Genomic DNA, 19,043 nt, shown 5'->3' with positions numbered 1-19,043 from the left:
ACTTTGTATCGATCAGTTGTGGTAAAGGAGCTAAGCCAAAAGGTGAAGCTCTCGATTTACCGGTCGATCTACGTTCCTACCCTCACCTGTGGTCACGAGCTGTGGGTCCTGAAGGAAAGAACAAGATCCTGGATACCAGCGGCCGAAATGAGTTTCCTCCGCAGGGTGTCCGGGCTCGGTCATGCGGGAGGATCTCAAAGTAGAGCCGCTACTCCTCCACATCGAGAGGAGCCAGATGAGGTGGCTGGGGCATCTGATTCGGATGCATACACTTGTCGGGTCAACATAAACAGTAACACTAGCCCCTTTTCGCCTGGCATTTTCCAGAAAATAAAGATGTGAAAATATCCCGCTAAAAAGGGCTTGTGCTACCGTTTACATCAAAAGACTGAAAATAGTAGTCTGTAAAAACAGTGGATAGGCACATTGACATATCCATCCTTCAAGGGGTTTCAAAAGATGGCATATGGAGGACAAGCGCACGTTTCTTAACAAATTGCCATCATAAACTACTGACCCCGAATACATACTGCAGTAGCACTACAGGGGGTCCTTGGTTTACGACAGACTTCCATTCCAATGGCGGCAACGTAACCTGAATTAGTATCCAAGTCAGAATGTGCTGTATCACTAACCTACATACAGTAAGTATTTGTATGAAAAAGAACTTGTCTACCATATATATATAAAACGTGCCAACAAGTTAATGAGGAGCAGTTTGTAACCTCAAATCCTTTTACGTCTGTTCAGTCATAAACCGAGGACGCCCTGTATGCTATAATACCATGGAAATTAGTCGAAAAACTATATGGTGGGAACAAAACATTTACGATACATAGCGATATCTAGACAACCAAAGACGGGCAAACTGTATAAATAAACACGTCTTACTTTGCTTGGTCGAAACATAATGAACGGAGCAGTGAGTAGCAAAAGTGGCTGTGTTGACTACATAGAGGAGAATACTGAGATTTACGTCACATTGAATAGTTAGCCTTCCCATTAACTGCACATAGAAAATAGCGATATCTGAAGTTGGTTGTCCTAGGGATCCTTGTCTGCCGAGTGACCACATATGCTGACAATGCTGCGCAAACTCGTTCACTGCGTGCTATATGTAGGACCACCGAGAACTGAGGACCGCCTGGACTGATATTGTATCATAGAGGAAGCATACGTCTTGATATCAGTATTTTGTGTCACCCCTAGTAAATGGGTTGGGTGTAAATAGGGGAACGTTTTGACAACATTGTAGTCAGTACGTGACACTTTCCCAAACAGACTTAACTTGGTTGTTTTTCGCATAAATGTAGCCCTTCATTGAAACGATTCATAAACAACTAAACAACCCATATACACAGACCTAGCATTCAGGTTGAGAGCGATCAGCTGTTTACAAAAGCAACAAGTGGACAATGATCAGACCCCGAATGTCAGGGAGCTTCCACATCACAATGTCAGGAATTCTGTCCATTGCGATCCCTCTTTTCGGAGGCTGCCTGGAACATGATTGAGGAGGGGAGGGGGCATCCAGATAAGGCCCTCTTCCATCCACACAGGATTTATTTAGGGGGTTAGAAGATAAAGGCTGACAATGTTGGAACACAGGTCTCGATAGGCTCAGAGCAGAGCTGTAAGACGCAAGACAAATGACACCCTGGTGGCCTTTGTGAAAAGTAAAACCACAACAGTGCTACGCTACAACAAAGACACACAAGGTACAAAAAGTGTGTTCTAACAGGCCTGCATTGAGTATTCTAATGGAACCTTTTACTCATAACCAAGCACGGTTGGCTGCTTTATGAGCCGAATGTCCTGTTTCGCTGCTGCATTCAGAAACATGAGTCTTCAGTGCACATAATTTTGGTTTATGGCTAAGTGTGCTGGAGCCCACACCCTGCTACCTCAGAGCAGCCTGCCTTGTCTCAACCATCGGCAGCCGTGCAGTAGAATAGTTTTGGGACACACTGGGGAAACTCGGGGGGCCGGTCCGAAGACAAGAGGTTATTTGATTAGGATGGAATTTTATTAAACGGTGGGTGGAGTCGCACGGTGACTCGGCAAAAGGCCTCCATTCATTGATCAAGGCAGATTGCGGCGAGAGGGTGAAAAAAAAAAAATAGGGGGGATTGGGGGGGGTTGGGGGTGGGACAACAAGCTTGTGTGCAGGGCTGCCAGCGGGAGCAGTCCCAGCAGCTTTGGCCCATTAAAAATGCAGAGTGTGCGCACTTTTAGGTGACTTTAATTGGCTCTGTCTGCAACAGGATGGGAGGTCACAGAGACTAAGTGGCTTTTATTTGCGAGAGGCTGCGATCTACAGTAAGCTACGCAGGGGGTCCGTTTCTACGGCGGCGATGTAACCTGAATTTGTATCCAACTAGGAATGTGCAATAGCCTATCAGTAGACTACGCTAACACAGTAGTCCTACTTAACGGAGATATTTGTATGACAAACTTTTAGGCCACGGATCAAATGGAAAAACATTAAGCAAAGCGGTAACCGAGTGTGCGCCTTCTTGTGCCGTGTGACGACGCATTTACACAGCTGCGCAAACTATTTCATCGTGCGTCGGTCGTAACTTTGAAACATACATATGATGCATGTTGGAACAGTTGTAAACAAAGCCCCCCCTGTACAACCGTACCGAAAAACAACAGTTGAAGGTTTCAAAAGACACGCAATGAATTGGTTTGCGCAGTGAATTGAAAATACGTCGTTGAGTGCCACGAGAAGGCATGCTCAGGTACCACCGTAGTTACCGTTTTTCATTTGTTTAATACTCATTTTTTTACATACATACAGTATATGTACTGTAATGGTGACCTTATGACTACTTTAGAGTAGGGTAGTGATAGAACAGGGGTCACCAACATGGTGTCCACGGGCACCAGGTAGCCCCCCAAGGCCTGTTCTAAAAATAGTTCACCAGTGATGGCACATTGGGATTTCCTAGGAATGCTGTAGAAGTGGTCATTTACACTTGCAGCGATTTATAGAAATACAGTGTTATAGTGCATTAATATACAATCACACACAAGTTTCTTACTCAAATCACCCATGTATACAACTCACATCACTTCACATTGATGAATATCATTATTTATTACTAACCTAATATAATTAAATGTAACTTAAGAGAAATTTCAGAAGTGTTTATTAAACTGGTAGGCCTCTGCAGTCATCAGTAGCCAAAAAGTAGCTCTCAAATTCAAAAAGATTGGTGACCTCTGGGATTATGGCGTATTCCGAATTGCATCGTACAAATTTGGGTTATGTCGCCACCACTGGAACGGAACTCCGTCATAAACAGAGGGCCTCTGTATTCAATTCTTCACCACGTTTAGTTCTTGGGACTTCCTGGAACTAAAAGGTTCCAATCAGATATGATCAGCTCCAAAGTATTCCTGGACTATCCACCGAATAGAGTCTTCTTTCAGCCTTTTGAACTAAATTAAGAAAAGTTTCCCACGGGGTGGTATTCTGTCGTAAACCGAGGACCCCCCTCTAATTAAATGTGTGACCAGCATCTAGTGTAATATAAAATACTGTTAGAACAGCGACAACAGAGCAGGAGAAGTGAGAGTCACGTACTAAACTTTACACACCTCTGTCCTGCCCTTCCACGCAGGTATCAGCCATCCACTGTAATGGCTCTTGTACTATCTTAAAAAAGGCCTACTTCACACTGACCATCTTATCAGGCAGGTTCAATACTTTTTCCCCCATTTCACTGTCCAGCGCATAAGGGACCAAGGCGGGATTATGGACCGTGGGGGGCTGAAACAGACCTGGGAATTTTTTGCCATTCCAGTGGCTGAACACTGCACGAGTGTTAAGTTTAACATCCAATACTCGCGATCCACGCCGGCTGAGCGATAAGCAATCGTCACTGTCGTGCTGACATAACCACACATTGAATTGTTAATGTGGCAACCCATGTCAGCTGTGTGAATGCGCCAGTGTCCCACTTTGGTAAATTCGGTCTCAAAAGGCACAGCCATAAAAATCATGCCTCTACTGTTGCGCCAATTTACTGGAATGTAGTGTGAAAGTGGCTATTAATAAAGGCCGGGGCACCTGCTCTACCTTTAATGAGCTGGACAACATACCGAGCATTGTAGGCCTAAATATGCCCATTGATCAAATAACCTATGCGGGTGAAGAAGTCATCCATCCATTTTCTTTACCGCTTATCCTCAGTAGGCTCGCGGGCTGCTGGAGCCAATCCCAGCTATCTTCGGGCGGGAGGCGGGTTACAACCCTGAACCGGTCGCCAGCCAATCGCAGGGCACATAGAAACTAACAACCATTCGCACTCACATTCATACCTAAGGGCAATTTAGACTAAGTCAATGGAAATATAATACTCAGAAGATTATGGAACCACAAGACATTCTTGTAGTGACCAACAAGTTCAAAGCTCTGTTCATAGTTTATGTGCCATTTGTTTGGTCAAATGTGAAAGGCGTCGCGTGAACACGAGTGCATACCAAACAAGCCGACAGCTTGAAACTCAGGTGTGAACGCTAACCGGTCTCAATCATACCTGAAAACATTTAAAATTAGTACATCTAGTCTGCGATTCCGCCCGCGACCCTAGTGAGGAGAAGCGGCTCAGAAAATGGATGGATGGATGGATAGTCTGCGATTCCCATTCCTAGTTACTCATGATATGGTATGACATAAACTATCGCAATACATTACATATTAGGGGAAATAAACATTTATGATACGTTACAACATCTATACGACCGCTATACCAGCGGGTTACCAACCTTTTTGAAACTGAGCGGTACTTCTTAGGTACTGATTAATGTGAAGGACTACCAGTTTGATTCATAGTTCTGAAATCAAAATTGCTCAAATTACCTTTAATTATGTTATTATGTCATGATTAAATCATATTAATCTATTGGTAGACACTGATCTCATGTCCAGTGATTGATTTCTCATATTAATTATTGATGGATGGATGGACTTTACAAGGTAGGAAAAGGATAGACATCAATATGCAACACTTCAACGCTATCAATAAGGCTGTCCAAGTGTTTACATTTTGAATTGATCACTTCTACAATATTCCAAGGAAATACATACAATGGTGGTAGATTGACATGTTCAGATACCGCCGTACTTAATTTTCATTTGTCTATGGCCGAAAAGTGTTTTTCATACATATATTTACTGTAATTACGACTTTACTACTGCATTAGTGATAGACTATGTTGCAGCACAAGAATATGCCATCATGGGGGACATGAAGGTTTGCTCAGTTACTGCTGTTTCTCATTGGATTGTTTTACATGTTTTTCATACAAATAACGCTCTAATTAAATCGCACTACTGCGTTAGCGTCGGTTAGTGATGGACTATAGCACGTTCCCACTTATGTTCAAATTTAGGAATACGTTGCCATCGTAGGAACAGACCTCCGTTGTGAATCGAGACCCCCTGGATTCAGTTCTACACGAGCGGTCATAATCTCGAAAAAAACAACAACAATAAAGGCCATCTGCCTTGACTGAAATCCATGCGGGACCCCTGAGCTGCCCAACAAGGTGCCTGATATAAAATACACCAAACTCAGCAACATCCAAGCAATGCGTGCTCAAAACGCAGCAATAACTGCCTCTTCCAAAGAATACATCTTTTTTCCCCATTGGCTGTCCTTCAAAACAGAATAAAAATGTAAAATCATCACATACGAGACGTTTCTGTTATGGTAATACTGAATACCAACCTAAGGGGAAACAGAATTTACAGATTTTAGCTTTAAGTGCAAAAATGCAAAGAAAAACGGTAACAACCAACAGCAGCATAGATTATAGAATAGATGGAATAGAATCATCATCAGCATGCATCCATGCACATAAAATTTGTTCTCTTCATTTTACCCATCACAGTGAACACACACACTTGTTAGTGGAACACACTGGAACAGGGGGCAACTTAAGCGCCCGGGGAGCAGTTTGGGGTATCAGTGTCTTGCTCAAGGACACCGGGTTATTATTACATTATGTAACAATATGATAAGACGATTCAGAACGATACATGGAAATGAACTAAAAAAAACTATAGACACTTAACTATCCATTGTCTTTAGTTCTTGTAGAAAGGTATGACGCACAGTGGTTCATCCAACCGAGAAAACCCAAAAGGTGGCCCGAGGTATACGTTGTGATCAACTACAACCAATTCTAGTTAAATCTATAAATGGCAAATTCATTTTGTGTTGGACCTCATTTGGTTTGTGCAGACGGAGCTCAAATAGTGGTTGGAAATGTATGTCATGAAGTATATGGAGACTCAATACCAAGCCTCGCCACCCACATGTCAAAGCCACTTAGGCGTTCTAATCATGACATCACAGACCACGATGACTTGTTAGTGATTTGTTGTTCAAAGCAGTCTATATAGTAAGTATGCGTCTCTACGTGACGCACTTAGCATGTGTCTGGATTGTATTTACGACTCACTTTGGCAACACAGTCTTTCCATTGATTAAACGGAGACTTTTTTTCCCCAAAGTAAAAACTTGCTTATTTGCTGATTAACCGCGACCAAACGTTCCAACAGACGTCTGGTTTCGGGAAGCATTAAATAAAATGCCCATGTAAAGCGTGAAAGGGGTAGAAATGCAAGCTACAAAGCAATCAATATGACATTTTTGTGTCAAGAGGCGAGGCGATTTGTAGAATAAGAATTTTGAGGTGAAACCCGAATGGCTACTTCGCTATGCTACTTAGCTAGCTAACAGGCTACAAACTTACCAGAAGACAATCCGTGTTTATCTCTGACTTGGGGTCCTTCAACATAGCGTCGATTTTTCCAAACCGAGCCTCCATACTTTCTCCAGAAGACATTTTCAGCGTTAAATTAAGACCCTCGATGTCTTGCTTTTGGAGGGGAACAAAAAAAAAAAAAAAAAAAAAAAAAAGGGAGGCAACGGAGTGGCTAGCTAGCGTTAGCCGCCAGCGGTAGCTCGCTAGCTAGCTAGCCGAATGTTCGTTTGTTTGTTTGTTTTTTCTTCTTCGGGGAAACTTTTAAAGACAATACATCGTTCTCCTCGAGTCTGCACACGCGATAAAACGTTTGAGGTTCCTCTGGATGTACAAAAGCCACATTTTTATATCGTGTAGTATAGTCCCCCGGCAAACAACTTTCAGGGGCAACGCGACGGTCGAAGATTAGTCAGCCTCCGCGGGATGCCCGCAGCGGAGAAGGGCTTCAAACGTCGCTGCATCCGAACAACAACAAAAAATGCAATTAAAACATCGGCGGAGTTAGTCCGGGCCTGTTCCCATGTCCGTGCCAAGTTCTCGCAAGAGAGGGCGACAAAAACTAACGTGACAGCTCAAAAGAAGAAGTGGTGGGGAGGGGGGGGGGGACTTCTGCTTCTTTCCAAATTTCGAGCAAGTCTTTGAAGGGGGGAAAATCCTTCCGCCCCCGCTGTCACCGACTGTCAACCGTGTCCCGGTGCAAGCGACGTGAGCAGTCCGATCCGGCTCGCACACGCGCTGGATTTCGATGTGTTTTTAGTCGCCGATGGGGGGAAAGCAGCAGACGATGCCCCGATTTTGTCCCACAGGCTGTCCAACATGTCCGCCTTCCTGTTCAAACACCCCGGAGAGGAGCCGCTTCAAAACGTCAAGCAGTGCGCATGCGCCATACGCAGGCTGCAATTCCCATGCTGCTGCATTCACCAGGTGACATTTTGCTGCCTCCCTGCTGTCGTTTGCTGAGGAAGGACATGCAAGGACTTCGTGCCCCCGCAAGGGGAAAAAAAAACAACCCTAAAAACCTGAAAGATGCATAAGCAAATATATATTTATATTTTTGCATATGTGTTCACACCCCTTATTTATTGCACCGCGTGGTGCTTATCTTATGTTGCGTAGCTGTAACATAATTAGATGTAGCCAGGGGCGTCGATCAGGGGGGAGAAGGGGACAACTATCCCAGGGTACTGAGCATTTGGGAGACCCCTGGCTATCCATTAAGGTAGCCCAAACTCCCTTTCAACAAATATTAGGAAAACTCCATCCATTCATGAAATTATCGTTGGGAGTAACAGAAAATTTGAGCCATGATGCCAGTCGGAATAACATGACAAGCAACCAGGTAAAAAAAAAAAAAAAAAAAGCGGGTCCCAAAAAAAAATCCATGTCCGAATTGATCAAATTACATCACATTTGGCAGAATCACAGGAACAATTCAGATTAAAGCATAATAGGGATTTGAAAGTATTGTTTACCAACCTTTGATGTTTTTGAGGGTCATTGTCAAACTGTACATTTTGGGAAATGTTCAAAATCTGAAGCGTGTGTACTTGTTCAATACAAAAATGTTGAACTCGTGGACAAACTTCAGTAACATTTGGATTTTTTCCTGTAACATTATGACTTTTTTTTCTTGTAATATTTCAACTGTTCTTATTACTTTTTTAAATCTCATAATATTAGATGTCATGACAATTAGCGCGACCTTATAATTATTTTTTCTTGTAACATTACAAATCTGTTCTCATAATACTACAACGTTAGTTTCATTATAATTTTATTGTCATTGTCATTACATCGATTTCCTTTATCATTATAACATTCGTCTCATAATATTACTGCTTCTTTCTTGTAACATTACAACTTTATTCTGGTAATTTATGAATTTCTTGACATAACCTACACTTTCTTTCATTACAATGCTTTTCTTGTAACGTTGTTGTTGTTGTTGTTCAGTTTCATTAAAACTAACAGTAGCTACAACATTTTTCCTGTAAGATTACTATTTTATTGTCATACAATTTCAAGGTTACCCTCCTAATATAGTTTCACAAATTGACTCTTATTACGATTTTTTTCCTTGTAACATTATGGCTTTATTCCCCAATATATGACCTGCTGACTTTGTCTCATTCTACCTTTTTTCTCAGAATGTAAAAAGTTTTTCCTGTAATATTACATCTTTATTAACTGATTATTTTTTTCCTTTTGAACATTGGGGCACCTGTAAATTAAGTATTTTGACCACTAGAGGACGGTGTAGTGCAGTTTATTTATTTGACCATACTCTGCTAATCATTGTATGCGTTTTGACGCGCACACTTTGAGGACGTCATGTAATGCGTCACGTATAAAATGCAAATATAATGTAAATGCACACGTATGACCATAGCACTGCAAGTGTAAGCATGTGCACGTGCAGACTTACGCCTTTCTGTTTATTAAAGTCTGACACGCACGCGCACACACGCACCGAACTCATTGTCCGATCTCTGCACTGTTCCAGCCATACGGTGCGTTGATGACGTCACCGGTACTCCTGCCGATCAGCTGGGACAACTGGCGGCGGCAGCTCAACACGACACGGAGAGGGACCGCGACGGACACGACACGGAGAGGGACCGCGACGCCGGTGCATCGTCGCGTGGCGCAAGGTAGGCGTGCAAAAAGAAACACGCACACACCTGCACCCGCACGTTGCGTGTCCAGCGTTCAACTTGTCTTGTTTCAAATTGAAGCGCTTCCGGGAGGTCGCTGCTGCCCGTTGTAGGCGCTGACCGCAGCCGAACATATGATTGCAAAGTTTAACTTCAACTAGAAGCTCTCGCGTGGCGATTAGATAAAGCGAGGAGCTTGTGTCTTTGGGTTTATTGTTTTTTCCAACGCAGTTTGGTGCAATTGCCCCGTTTTCTCAGCAAAAGGTGAAGAAGCCCCCACCCATCCCCCCTATTAAGCAACACGCTATTACTAGTGTCACACCAGTGTCATGGCGGAGCTCTGCCAAATTTGTCATACAAATGCATTGGTGTCAACTGTGGGCTGCTTCACAGTTGTGGGGTTGGAGGTTACAATCCACATCCTCAAAACATGCATGTTGGATTAATTGAAGACTTAATTGTTCATAGGTGTGAATGTAACCATGAATGCTTGTTATGCTTGCAATAAATGCCCTGCGATTGATTGGCGACCAGTCCAGAGTGTACATATAGTACAGCACAATTTAAATTGATGAGGGATTCTAATCCGTATACAATGTTTTTGTACTTGTCAGTAGGTGTGAATGTGACTGGGAATGTTGGTTTTCTATATGTGCCCGTTGATTGGCTGGCGACTAGTCCAGAGTGGCCCCTAAATCAGCTAGGATAGTTGTACGTAGCTCACCCACAACCCTAATGAGGACAATCACAATAGAAAATGGATGGATTGTATACCTTTAGTCCATTTATATGTATCGCTGACTCATATTATTAAGTAATTGCCCCTTGATGTGGTTCTCTTTGTATACAGTCCCCTCCAAAATGATTGGAGTGGCAAAGCCAATTCCTTTGTTTTTGTTGTATAATGAAGACATTTGGGTTTCAGATCAGAAGATGAATGAGACACAAGTCCAGAATTCCAGCTTTTATTTCGTCGTATTTTCATTTAGATGTGTAAAACAACTCAGGGCAGACCACCTTTTGGTTGAAGCAACCCACTTTTCAAGTGAGCAAAAGTATTGGAACGTGACTGATGGGTGTTTCTAGTGTTGCCTTTTAGAATGATTGCTTAAACGTTAGATAGTGCTTGTTTTTGGCTTTGGGTTTCACCTGTGAAAACTGCATTTGCTGTTCAGCAAACATGAAGACCAGAGAGGTGTCTATGGGAGAAGAGCAAACCATTTTGAAGCTGAGAGAAGAGCTGTTGCAAAAACATTGGGCATAGCCAATGCAACAATTTCGAATGTCCTGAAAATCAAAGAAACTACTGGTGTACTGAGCAACAGAGATCGAACAGGTCGGCCAAGGGTATCAACAGCAGTTGATGACAGAAACATTGTGAGAGCTGTGAAGAAACACCCGAAGACAACAGTCAGTGACATCACTGCCAACCTCCACAGGGCAGGGGTGAAGCTATCACAAGCCACTGTTCGAAGAAGACTTCGAGAGAAGAAATATACAGGCCGTACCACAAGATGCAAATCACTCCTCAACAAAAAAGGCCAGATTGGAGTTCGCAAAGAAGTACAGAGATGAGCCACAAACGTTTTGGAACAAAGTTTCATGGACTGATGAGACCAACATGAACCTCTACCAAAGTGATGGAAAGGCCAAAGTATGGAGAAAGAAATGATCTGCTTATGATCCAAAACACACAAACTCATCTTTGAAGCATGGTGGAGGTAATGCCATGGCTTGGGCTTACATGGTCATCTTGTGTCATCTTGGATGAAATTAGTCAAGAAGTCAACATGGGAGACCCTCGCTCTTCTCCACAGTTGTTGTTTGCATGTCTTTTTCCTACTAATGCCTTCAAAGCTGCGTGAGTTCCTGCATTTTTGTGCTGTACTAACCCTAACCACCTCTTAAAGGCACACACCTACACATAGACACTGCAATATGCACAGTATTTCCCATTCATTTTATACTTGGAATTTTTTGTATCCAAAAACATTTACACTGTGTTTAAAAAAAGATCTTTTAATATGTTTAAAGTGTGTGGGAGTGTGAGAAATATCAAATGGAATGTTTTTTTGGTTTTTTTTAAATCTCTCGATCAGACACAACAGATCCCCCAGCAATGAACAAGGGTCCACTGTAAAGCAGTAATAGTAGCAAGCTGATCGTCAAGTATACCACTAAGATACAACTTGACATAGCTGTATGTTCCCAGCGGGCCTTGAGTTTGACACCCGTGCTCTCAAATGTCTTGATTTACACGGCAAGCGTTCCTGCGGCTGCCCCGCAGGCTTTGGTGTTGAAACAGGCTTCGGCAACTCAGATAAAGGCGTATCAGATAAGAGGGAGCAAGGGAGATGGTCTGTCATTGTAATTACAGGCAAACCAGTCCGTCTTCACTGAGCCTAATCTGCCATTCCTCGTGGCTCGTGTCTTAAAGGTTGCATTCCTCTTGTCGTCCCGGCCTCCCCCACTTCTCCTCCTCCTGTCTGTACTTTGTGAATGCCTCAGGAGCGTAAATGTGCACACAGGGCAAGATTCTGGCAGTTCCTGTAGATGATGTGCATTGTTTTGTGGTCATCGTTCTTGATCACGCAACAAAGCGCTTTGCATGATAGCAACATGTTAATGTCTGCAGCAGTTGGAATAACACCTACATAACACTACAGTTTGGCTAACTTTGGCTCACAATTTATTTTCTTTCATTTCGACTGATCTGGACCCCTTTTAGCCATCCTTCCATGGTACTGCATTTTAGTGGTAAGGTGGAGCTAGAACCGATGCTGTGTGCAAGGTGTGTAATGGTATGCCAAAAATCACGGGATGGTTCGTGCCTTGCCGTTTGGTTCACATTAAATGACATTTGAAATGAAATGCTCACAGGAAATTTCTCAATAAATCAAGATGCACACAATAACAGCTCAAATCTTTTTTTTTTTTTTTTTTTTAAGTGGAACACCAATTGACAGTTTGAACACTGTTAATTATTGTGATATAAAAAAGAGTCAATAAAATAAAGCTATATGTTCTGTGTGGGAACTTGGTGCATGAAATAAACACAAGCACCTTTAGAATCTAGCACTAATGATGATGGAGACAATTTAAAGCAATTCATTCAGCGTCGTACAATGTCGCAATTTTCTTTTTGCTCAGTTCCTTGACGAGTTACGTTCTGTCACACTGTTATGATGTACATCGTTTACAATATTGTACAATCTACAGACCGCGACATGAAAAAATCAGGGTGTACAATTACAAACCGAACTGTATTATCATCCCAGACTTTTGGTATTATTGTAAATATGCCAGATAACAGACAATTCCGTGTTCAATTCTGTCAACCATGCTCAAGTTTGGATCATTAAATCCTTATCGGGTTTGCACTGAGCATTATAAAATGGTTTCATCGTTAGTTAAGAATTCATCAATTGTGTGAAATTAACTATCCTGAAACAATTGAATTCCTTGGCTGCAACCAACGGAGGAACTGTTGATTCAGTCTTAGCGGGTTTGTTAGAAGAATATTTTTTTTAGTAGAGGTAAATCCATGCATACCTCCGGGCAACACTATTCTGATCAATATAGTATATCATTAACATATGAATAACACAAAACAATCAATTGTTAATTTTCCCAACTGAGACATTTCATGAAATTCCCTAGTTTTCATTGCAGGATGGCATTTGTCAATAGCATGAGAGCATTTAACTTGTCAACAACAAGCACAATCGCATGGATGCTGTTTGGTGACATAACATTCTGTAAATAAGCATTGCAATCCACCGTATTTCTTTAAAAGGTGCCTTTTGTTGTTCTTCTATTCCAAATTAACATTCCAACGGTGACTGCTATCCCGACAACTGAAAGCTGGCCCAAAAATTTGGACGCTTCACCCCCCCAAAAAAAGTGACCTAAAAGTGAATCAATTACCCTTTGAAATGATTCTTGACTGGCCCAAAAAAAGGAACTGTAAGAGCAAAACCTCCACTAGGGAGAGACTCGGGGTTAAGTGCTTCTATGAAGGTTAGCGCTATCATGCGAGCACACGCTTGTAGGAGGGTCAGCTGAACGTTTGTGGGGTGGCCTAACTACAGCAAGAGCGTGCTGTCCTAGAGGACAAGGGCTGGAAGGGTCAGGGACTCTGAACGCTGACCATCTGGCCCATTGGTGGTGGTGGTGGTGGTGGGAGGGGGGTTTCCTCGCTGCCTCAGTGGCCGTCTTTGTTCCCTGCAAACAATTGGGACTTAATCTGGGCAGAGAGTAAGGGTCCCCGTGAAATCGCTCACCGTAGCAGCTTTTGTCTCTTTAGCCTTGAAGGAGACATCTCTATTAGCTGTGTAGTAAGGGTGGCGGGGGGGGGGTCAGGTGTGCCTCAACCCAGCGTCTTAAGTGTTCATTTTTAAAACATCAGTCGTAAGTCGAGTCTACATACTTGTGTTGGGGAGCTGAAATGAGAGACGAGAGATTTTGTACAATAGATCGGCCGTTTGATGAAAAAGATGATACAGTTCGACGCAGCTGTAGAAGGACAGAGATGCTGCTCTTGGAAAGCTCACCCCTCAGAACATACGGTTTGACCTCCTGTTCAAATGTTATTTCCAACTATGAGTATCCACTGGCCAGTCCATATTTTTTTCTTCCAATAATGAGCTCCCTCATTATTTTTCTCTTTTTAGCAAGACTACAATTCACACTGGTTTGATAATTCTCCCAGGAAAAGCTCTAAATGACTAGGTGACATCCATTGTTGCCCTCGGTTATTGTCTCCAAGGGAACCGCTGTGTTTATTTTCCCTTTATTATTCTCTTGCTCCTATTTAGAAGAACACATTGGCATCCCACAAACACCACACAATTTATTATGTCTGTTGTGACACGGCAGCGTGCGATGCATCACTGGGATGTGTATTTGGTATCATAACAAAAGTCAGGCATAGGGATGGATTACCACTTGTGTGAGCAGCAAGGGAGCTGGGCTGCTGCATCGCCGGGGGATTCAGTTTCTCTGCGAGAGACATTTTTGCATATTGATCCATAAAGGCCAAATCTATTACTCCAAACACCCTCGCTGATTATTAGATGACAAAACAAGCAGAAGCAGGGCGGGCAGATGCTCCTCTTGATCCTTTCAGAGGCACTTAGTGCTGCACTGACCCTCACTGCAGTTGGTACAAAGGCTCGCCGGCGAGATTAGCGCTATTGTTTCACGTGTTTTTTCTTTTTTTCTTTTTTTTGATAGGATGAACAAAACAGGTGGTCCTTCAAGTCCTCATTCATCACTCTGCTTGAGTTTTTGGACATTTTACTTGGTATCGTTCCACCCACAAAATCCAGACATTCGTTTTTGTGGGCACGTTTTTCACAAATGCACCAGCTGAAATTAGCAGTGAGGAACCATATTTAATAACATAGGTGGGTGTTGAAAACTATACATCAAGGCAATAGCATTTTTAATTGGTAACTTAAGTTGTTAGTCACAAGTACAGATGAAGAAATTAGTTAACCTTTAGTGGGTAGTAGTCACACTTGAGGACATTAGCTTTTTCATTGGGTAGCAAACCATATTTGATAACCGGCAGTGGGTATTCAAAAGTACACATTAGCTTTTTATTCATTGGCCAGACAGTCATAATTGATTCATTAAATCAGTATTCAAAAGTACATGTAAAGACTTTAACCTTTGATTGGGAATTGATGATTAAAGCCTGATCGAAAAGTAGATAATGGAAATTGGTTATTTGGTTGGAATATTAGTGTTTGTACAGTATAATACGGTATGTTGTGGTTTATTTTGCCAATACAGTTCATCTCATGCAGACATTAGGTGTGTTTTTTGGGCAAGGGACCATATTTGGTGGGTATTGATGACTTTAAAAAATAGATATCACAACGCTATCGGTCTTGCAGTGTAGTCAATTAATCGTCAAGCATCGACGTTTGCTTTATGGTTTAGTAGAGCATGTCACAACTGATGTGTGAGATGTTTTCCACCTGGATCAACACGCTTGTAAACTTTTAACCAGCGGTCAAGAATGCAAGGAACACTGCGTTCCTCATGTCGCAACGCTGCGGGAATACAGCGAACAGACCCTATTGGTAGAAGTTCTCGGTGTCAACATTTTCCCCTCATACAGAGCCAGGAACTAAATGGGCTGCTCATGACAACTCCTGCAAGACTTCGTTTCCAGCGATATTGGCCGATATGCCATGCGGAGCGTCCAAGGTTGTCCGTTGAAGCGTGAACGTGGAGGCGAGGCGCTGATAAGGTTCGAAGGGGAGGATGAAGAGGGACCACAATGGACTGGAGGTTGAAACACGTGTGGGAGCGACGAAGCTGCAGCGGCAGCTGGACCTGGGCTAGCGGCCAGTTTCGCTGAGGCTTTTTAAGCCAAAACATGTTGTACTGTATGATGACGAATGACACTGTCGACAATTGGATCATTAAAGGCAGTTCCACAAAGGCCCAAGCCCCTCTCCCGGCTGAAAGGAGATGTCAAAAGGTCTGTGACCTCTTCCATTTATGTGCATTGATCCCTCCGGGGGGGAGCGTGGCAGGGGGGGTGCCCCCCTGAAGCCCCAGCACCAAACCATCAGCTGTTATATCTTCGTTTCACCTGCAGGAAGTCGCTTTATTCGGTTCCATCAGCCGCCCATTGTTTAGCACTTCAGTTATTAGCCAATTCATCCATTCCGAGCAGCGGTTTGTCATTTTGGAAACGCAGTCGATGACTTGTATGATGGTAAAGTGAGGGTGGAGCAGGGGGAGGAAAGTGTTCTCCATCTTCAGTGGCAATCTTAGCAGGATCTAGCATATTATTCAATCGAATCGTTGGTGATTACATGATGTGGTGTGACTGATGAATGAACAATAAATGTTAAGATCAATGCGATCCAATATCTAGATGGAGATGATAAAGGTAGACAAATATATACGATCCAAAATCCAAAAAGAGATGATACAATACAGAGATATGATATGATGGGATACGATAAGATGTGCACGTAGCTACAGAAGGTGGAAAAGACACGACACTGATAGTTACAATATGATATGACACAGATAGATGGAGATGATACGGTACCGATTGACAGATACGATTACCAATACTGTATGATACCACACAGTTAGATATAAAGCAATATAATAGATAGATAGATACAGAATCAGGATACAATACAGATACATACGATATATGATACTGATCGATCGATACAAGATAATACGATATAGATACAGTACATAGGATAAAGACAATATCTAGCTTCTCATAAGCAGCACATACTTGATTGCTTGGTAAAGTTCTCGATGCAGTGGCCTTGGATGGTATTTGTATGAAGTGCTGGCTCCATGAGTGAAAAAATATTTTATTATCTTTACGGGCGCTCATTTTTTTTTTTTTTTTTTTACCCAAAACATTGGACTTTGTAAAAGCTGCTTGCTCGCCTCGTTCAATTACATAGCTCCACCCCGGGTCGTCATGGTAACGAAAGCCAGACTCACCAATGACCAAGCACTATATCGGGCTGGCATGATACAATTTCAGCAAGACAAAAATAGGGTGTAAGTGTACTATAATTCTTTATCCCAGGGGTATTTTGAAGAAAGCATGTCATATACATGTTATTAAAGACACCTGGGATATGTTTTGTGAGGGAAAAAAATGCATATATGGTATTTATCACTTTTACATTTTAATATTAACAGTGGTTAGCTTCTCTTTAAAACTTGTGTGACAAAATAAATTCGTTAAGATTTGGTGTTCTATCACATTTGAATATTAAAAGTGGTTACATTTTTTAGACTTTTATTATGGTTAACAATGCTGCATTGTTACTTTTCTGTACATTTAATAAAGCTTTTATGGCGGTATGGATCCGATTAATTCGATTCACACAATTTCCTCTGGGAAAAGTCTTAGTGGTTCCACTGTACATCGTCCAGCTGTTCAGTGCACACACCCCCGCCCCACCCCACCCCACCCCCACCACTGGGATCAAAGGTGACATAACTCTCCGGCGGAAAAAAAAAAACGAAGCACAATTTGCCGGAACGACCCCCTGCCTCGACAAAAGTCAATGGGTCGCGCGTGTGATGGCATAACCAGGCGAAGGAGGCCTCACGTACGTAACACATGCAGTCTCCACTCACCCCGCCGTAGCACGGGCCATTTGGTGCCGGGCCGCACAGGGAGACTTAATAAAAAATATTTTATTGATCAGCAGCATCTGAAGTACGTTTTTTTTGGGGGGGGGGCGGAGGGGGTGGAGGATCAGGTGTTCCTCTCTGCAGACAAGTCACACTGCTCGTGTCGGTCACGTGATATGGTATTTTAAAAGTAAGCCCATAAACTCGCAAAAATGAGTAATGAGTTTCGCAAAGGGTTGAAGGCCAAATTATGAGACAAAAGAAGAAGAGCCTACAGCTTCTTGTGAAGCGGGATTTTCTTGAATGAAGGGGACCTCAACAAAATTACGGAGTAGACTTTCCCTTTTCAATTTGCAATTGAAAAAAAAAAAACAAGAAGTGACAACAGCAGCATTTGAGCAAATAGTGAATCTTTCCTAATACTTCACCACATTTTGAGAATCACTGGTTCAGAGGAACAAAACGTGTGACTCGTAAGCAGGAAGCCATGACAATTGCTTTCGCCTCAGTTTGTCTGTCCGATCACATTGTTTTCAAATCATTCTGTGCACACAGAACACCTCATGTGGACTAGTAGAATCTGTAATTTAAAAAAAAAATAAAAAATTGTATTGGGTTAAAAAAACAATAAAAAATGATTTGCTTTTTAAAATTTCAATTGCCAATTAAAAAGGAAAAAAAAAAAACGATACAAGGATTAGACTGGTTGTCATTGTCTCCCATTACCCCAAGATGTGACCACCGAGTTGAAACGAAACAAGCGCAGTTCTCCCACTAATTCGAACAACTACATTCGGCATAATAGTGAGTTGTATTTTGAATAACTTGTTCTTATTTGTTTCTCTGCCGGTCTGTCAAAACATTTCTTGAGCTTATGGAATCACTGTTGAGGATTGTGGCAGATGCGCTTGCGTTTCTCCAGCATTCTGATGCGAGCTCATGAAAAGCACTTAGTAATGTTATCCTCACTCTTGCCATTGAGACCTGGAAAGCATCCAGCGGTGAATCGGCCTCTCGCAATGTTCTGTTATAGAACAGTGTGTTCTCACAGGCTGTTCCGTCCGCCGTTTATCCGCATACCCCCCCCCCCCCCTCGCTCCTTGCACAGATGCCAACCCCGAAGGCAGCGGCCACGCACCAAGTACACCGCGTGCTGTGCCACCAGCTGTGTCGGACAATTCGTCAAGTGGAAGCTCATTGTTTTGGCTGCATTTTTTTCCCCCACTAAGATAAACAGTCTTTTGAATCTCCATGTTCCTCTTCGTTAGATGGATTGGCACTTGCTGTCTAAAGAGGGCAAATTTAGTGTAAAAAAAACAACAATAAAAGAATGTTTTAAAAAAAAAAACATTGAATTTGGGATTACTGTAGCTCCTTTGTTGTCAGTTTTAAAGCAACTGTTTTTACAAACCAAGCTGAGTAGAGCCGATACTGTGTAGTAGGAAAGTGGTATTAGTATTAGGC

General features: G+C 42.5%; 2 protein-coding genes across 3 annotated transcripts in view; one reads left to right on the top strand and one right to left on the bottom strand.

The window, feature by feature from the left end:
- rock1 (Rho-associated, coiled-coil containing protein kinase 1) overlaps nucleotides 1-7,644 on the bottom strand; it is a 49,653-nt gene extending 42,009 nt beyond the window's left edge. For both annotated transcript variants that reach the window (XM_061796448.1, XM_061796449.1), the window contains exon 1: nucleotides 6,772-7,644. In XM_061796448.1, coding sequence (XP_061652432.1) covers nucleotides 6,772-6,864 — 93 coding nt within the window. In that variant the 5' untranslated portion in view covers nucleotides 6,865-7,644. The remainder of the gene's footprint in view (nucleotides 1-6,771) is intronic.
- A 1,650-nt stretch (nucleotides 7,645-9,294) lies between these two features.
- The window catches only part of greb1l (GREB1 like retinoic acid receptor coactivator), a 58,847-nt gene continuing 49,098 nt past the window's right edge, over nucleotides 9,295-19,043 (top strand). The window contains exon 1 of the mRNA XM_061797208.1: nucleotides 9,295-9,434. The gene's annotated coding sequence lies outside the window, so the exon portion shown is untranslated. The remainder of the gene's footprint in view (nucleotides 9,435-19,043) is intronic.

This window comes from Phyllopteryx taeniolatus, chromosome 14 (assembly GCF_024500385.1).
Source record: "Phyllopteryx taeniolatus isolate TA_2022b chromosome 14, UOR_Ptae_1.2, whole genome shotgun sequence".
In the NCBI taxonomy this organism is placed as follows: domain Eukaryota; kingdom Metazoa; phylum Chordata; class Actinopteri; order Syngnathiformes; family Syngnathidae; genus Phyllopteryx; species Phyllopteryx taeniolatus.
This window is presented reverse-complemented; position numbering and strand designations above follow the sequence as displayed.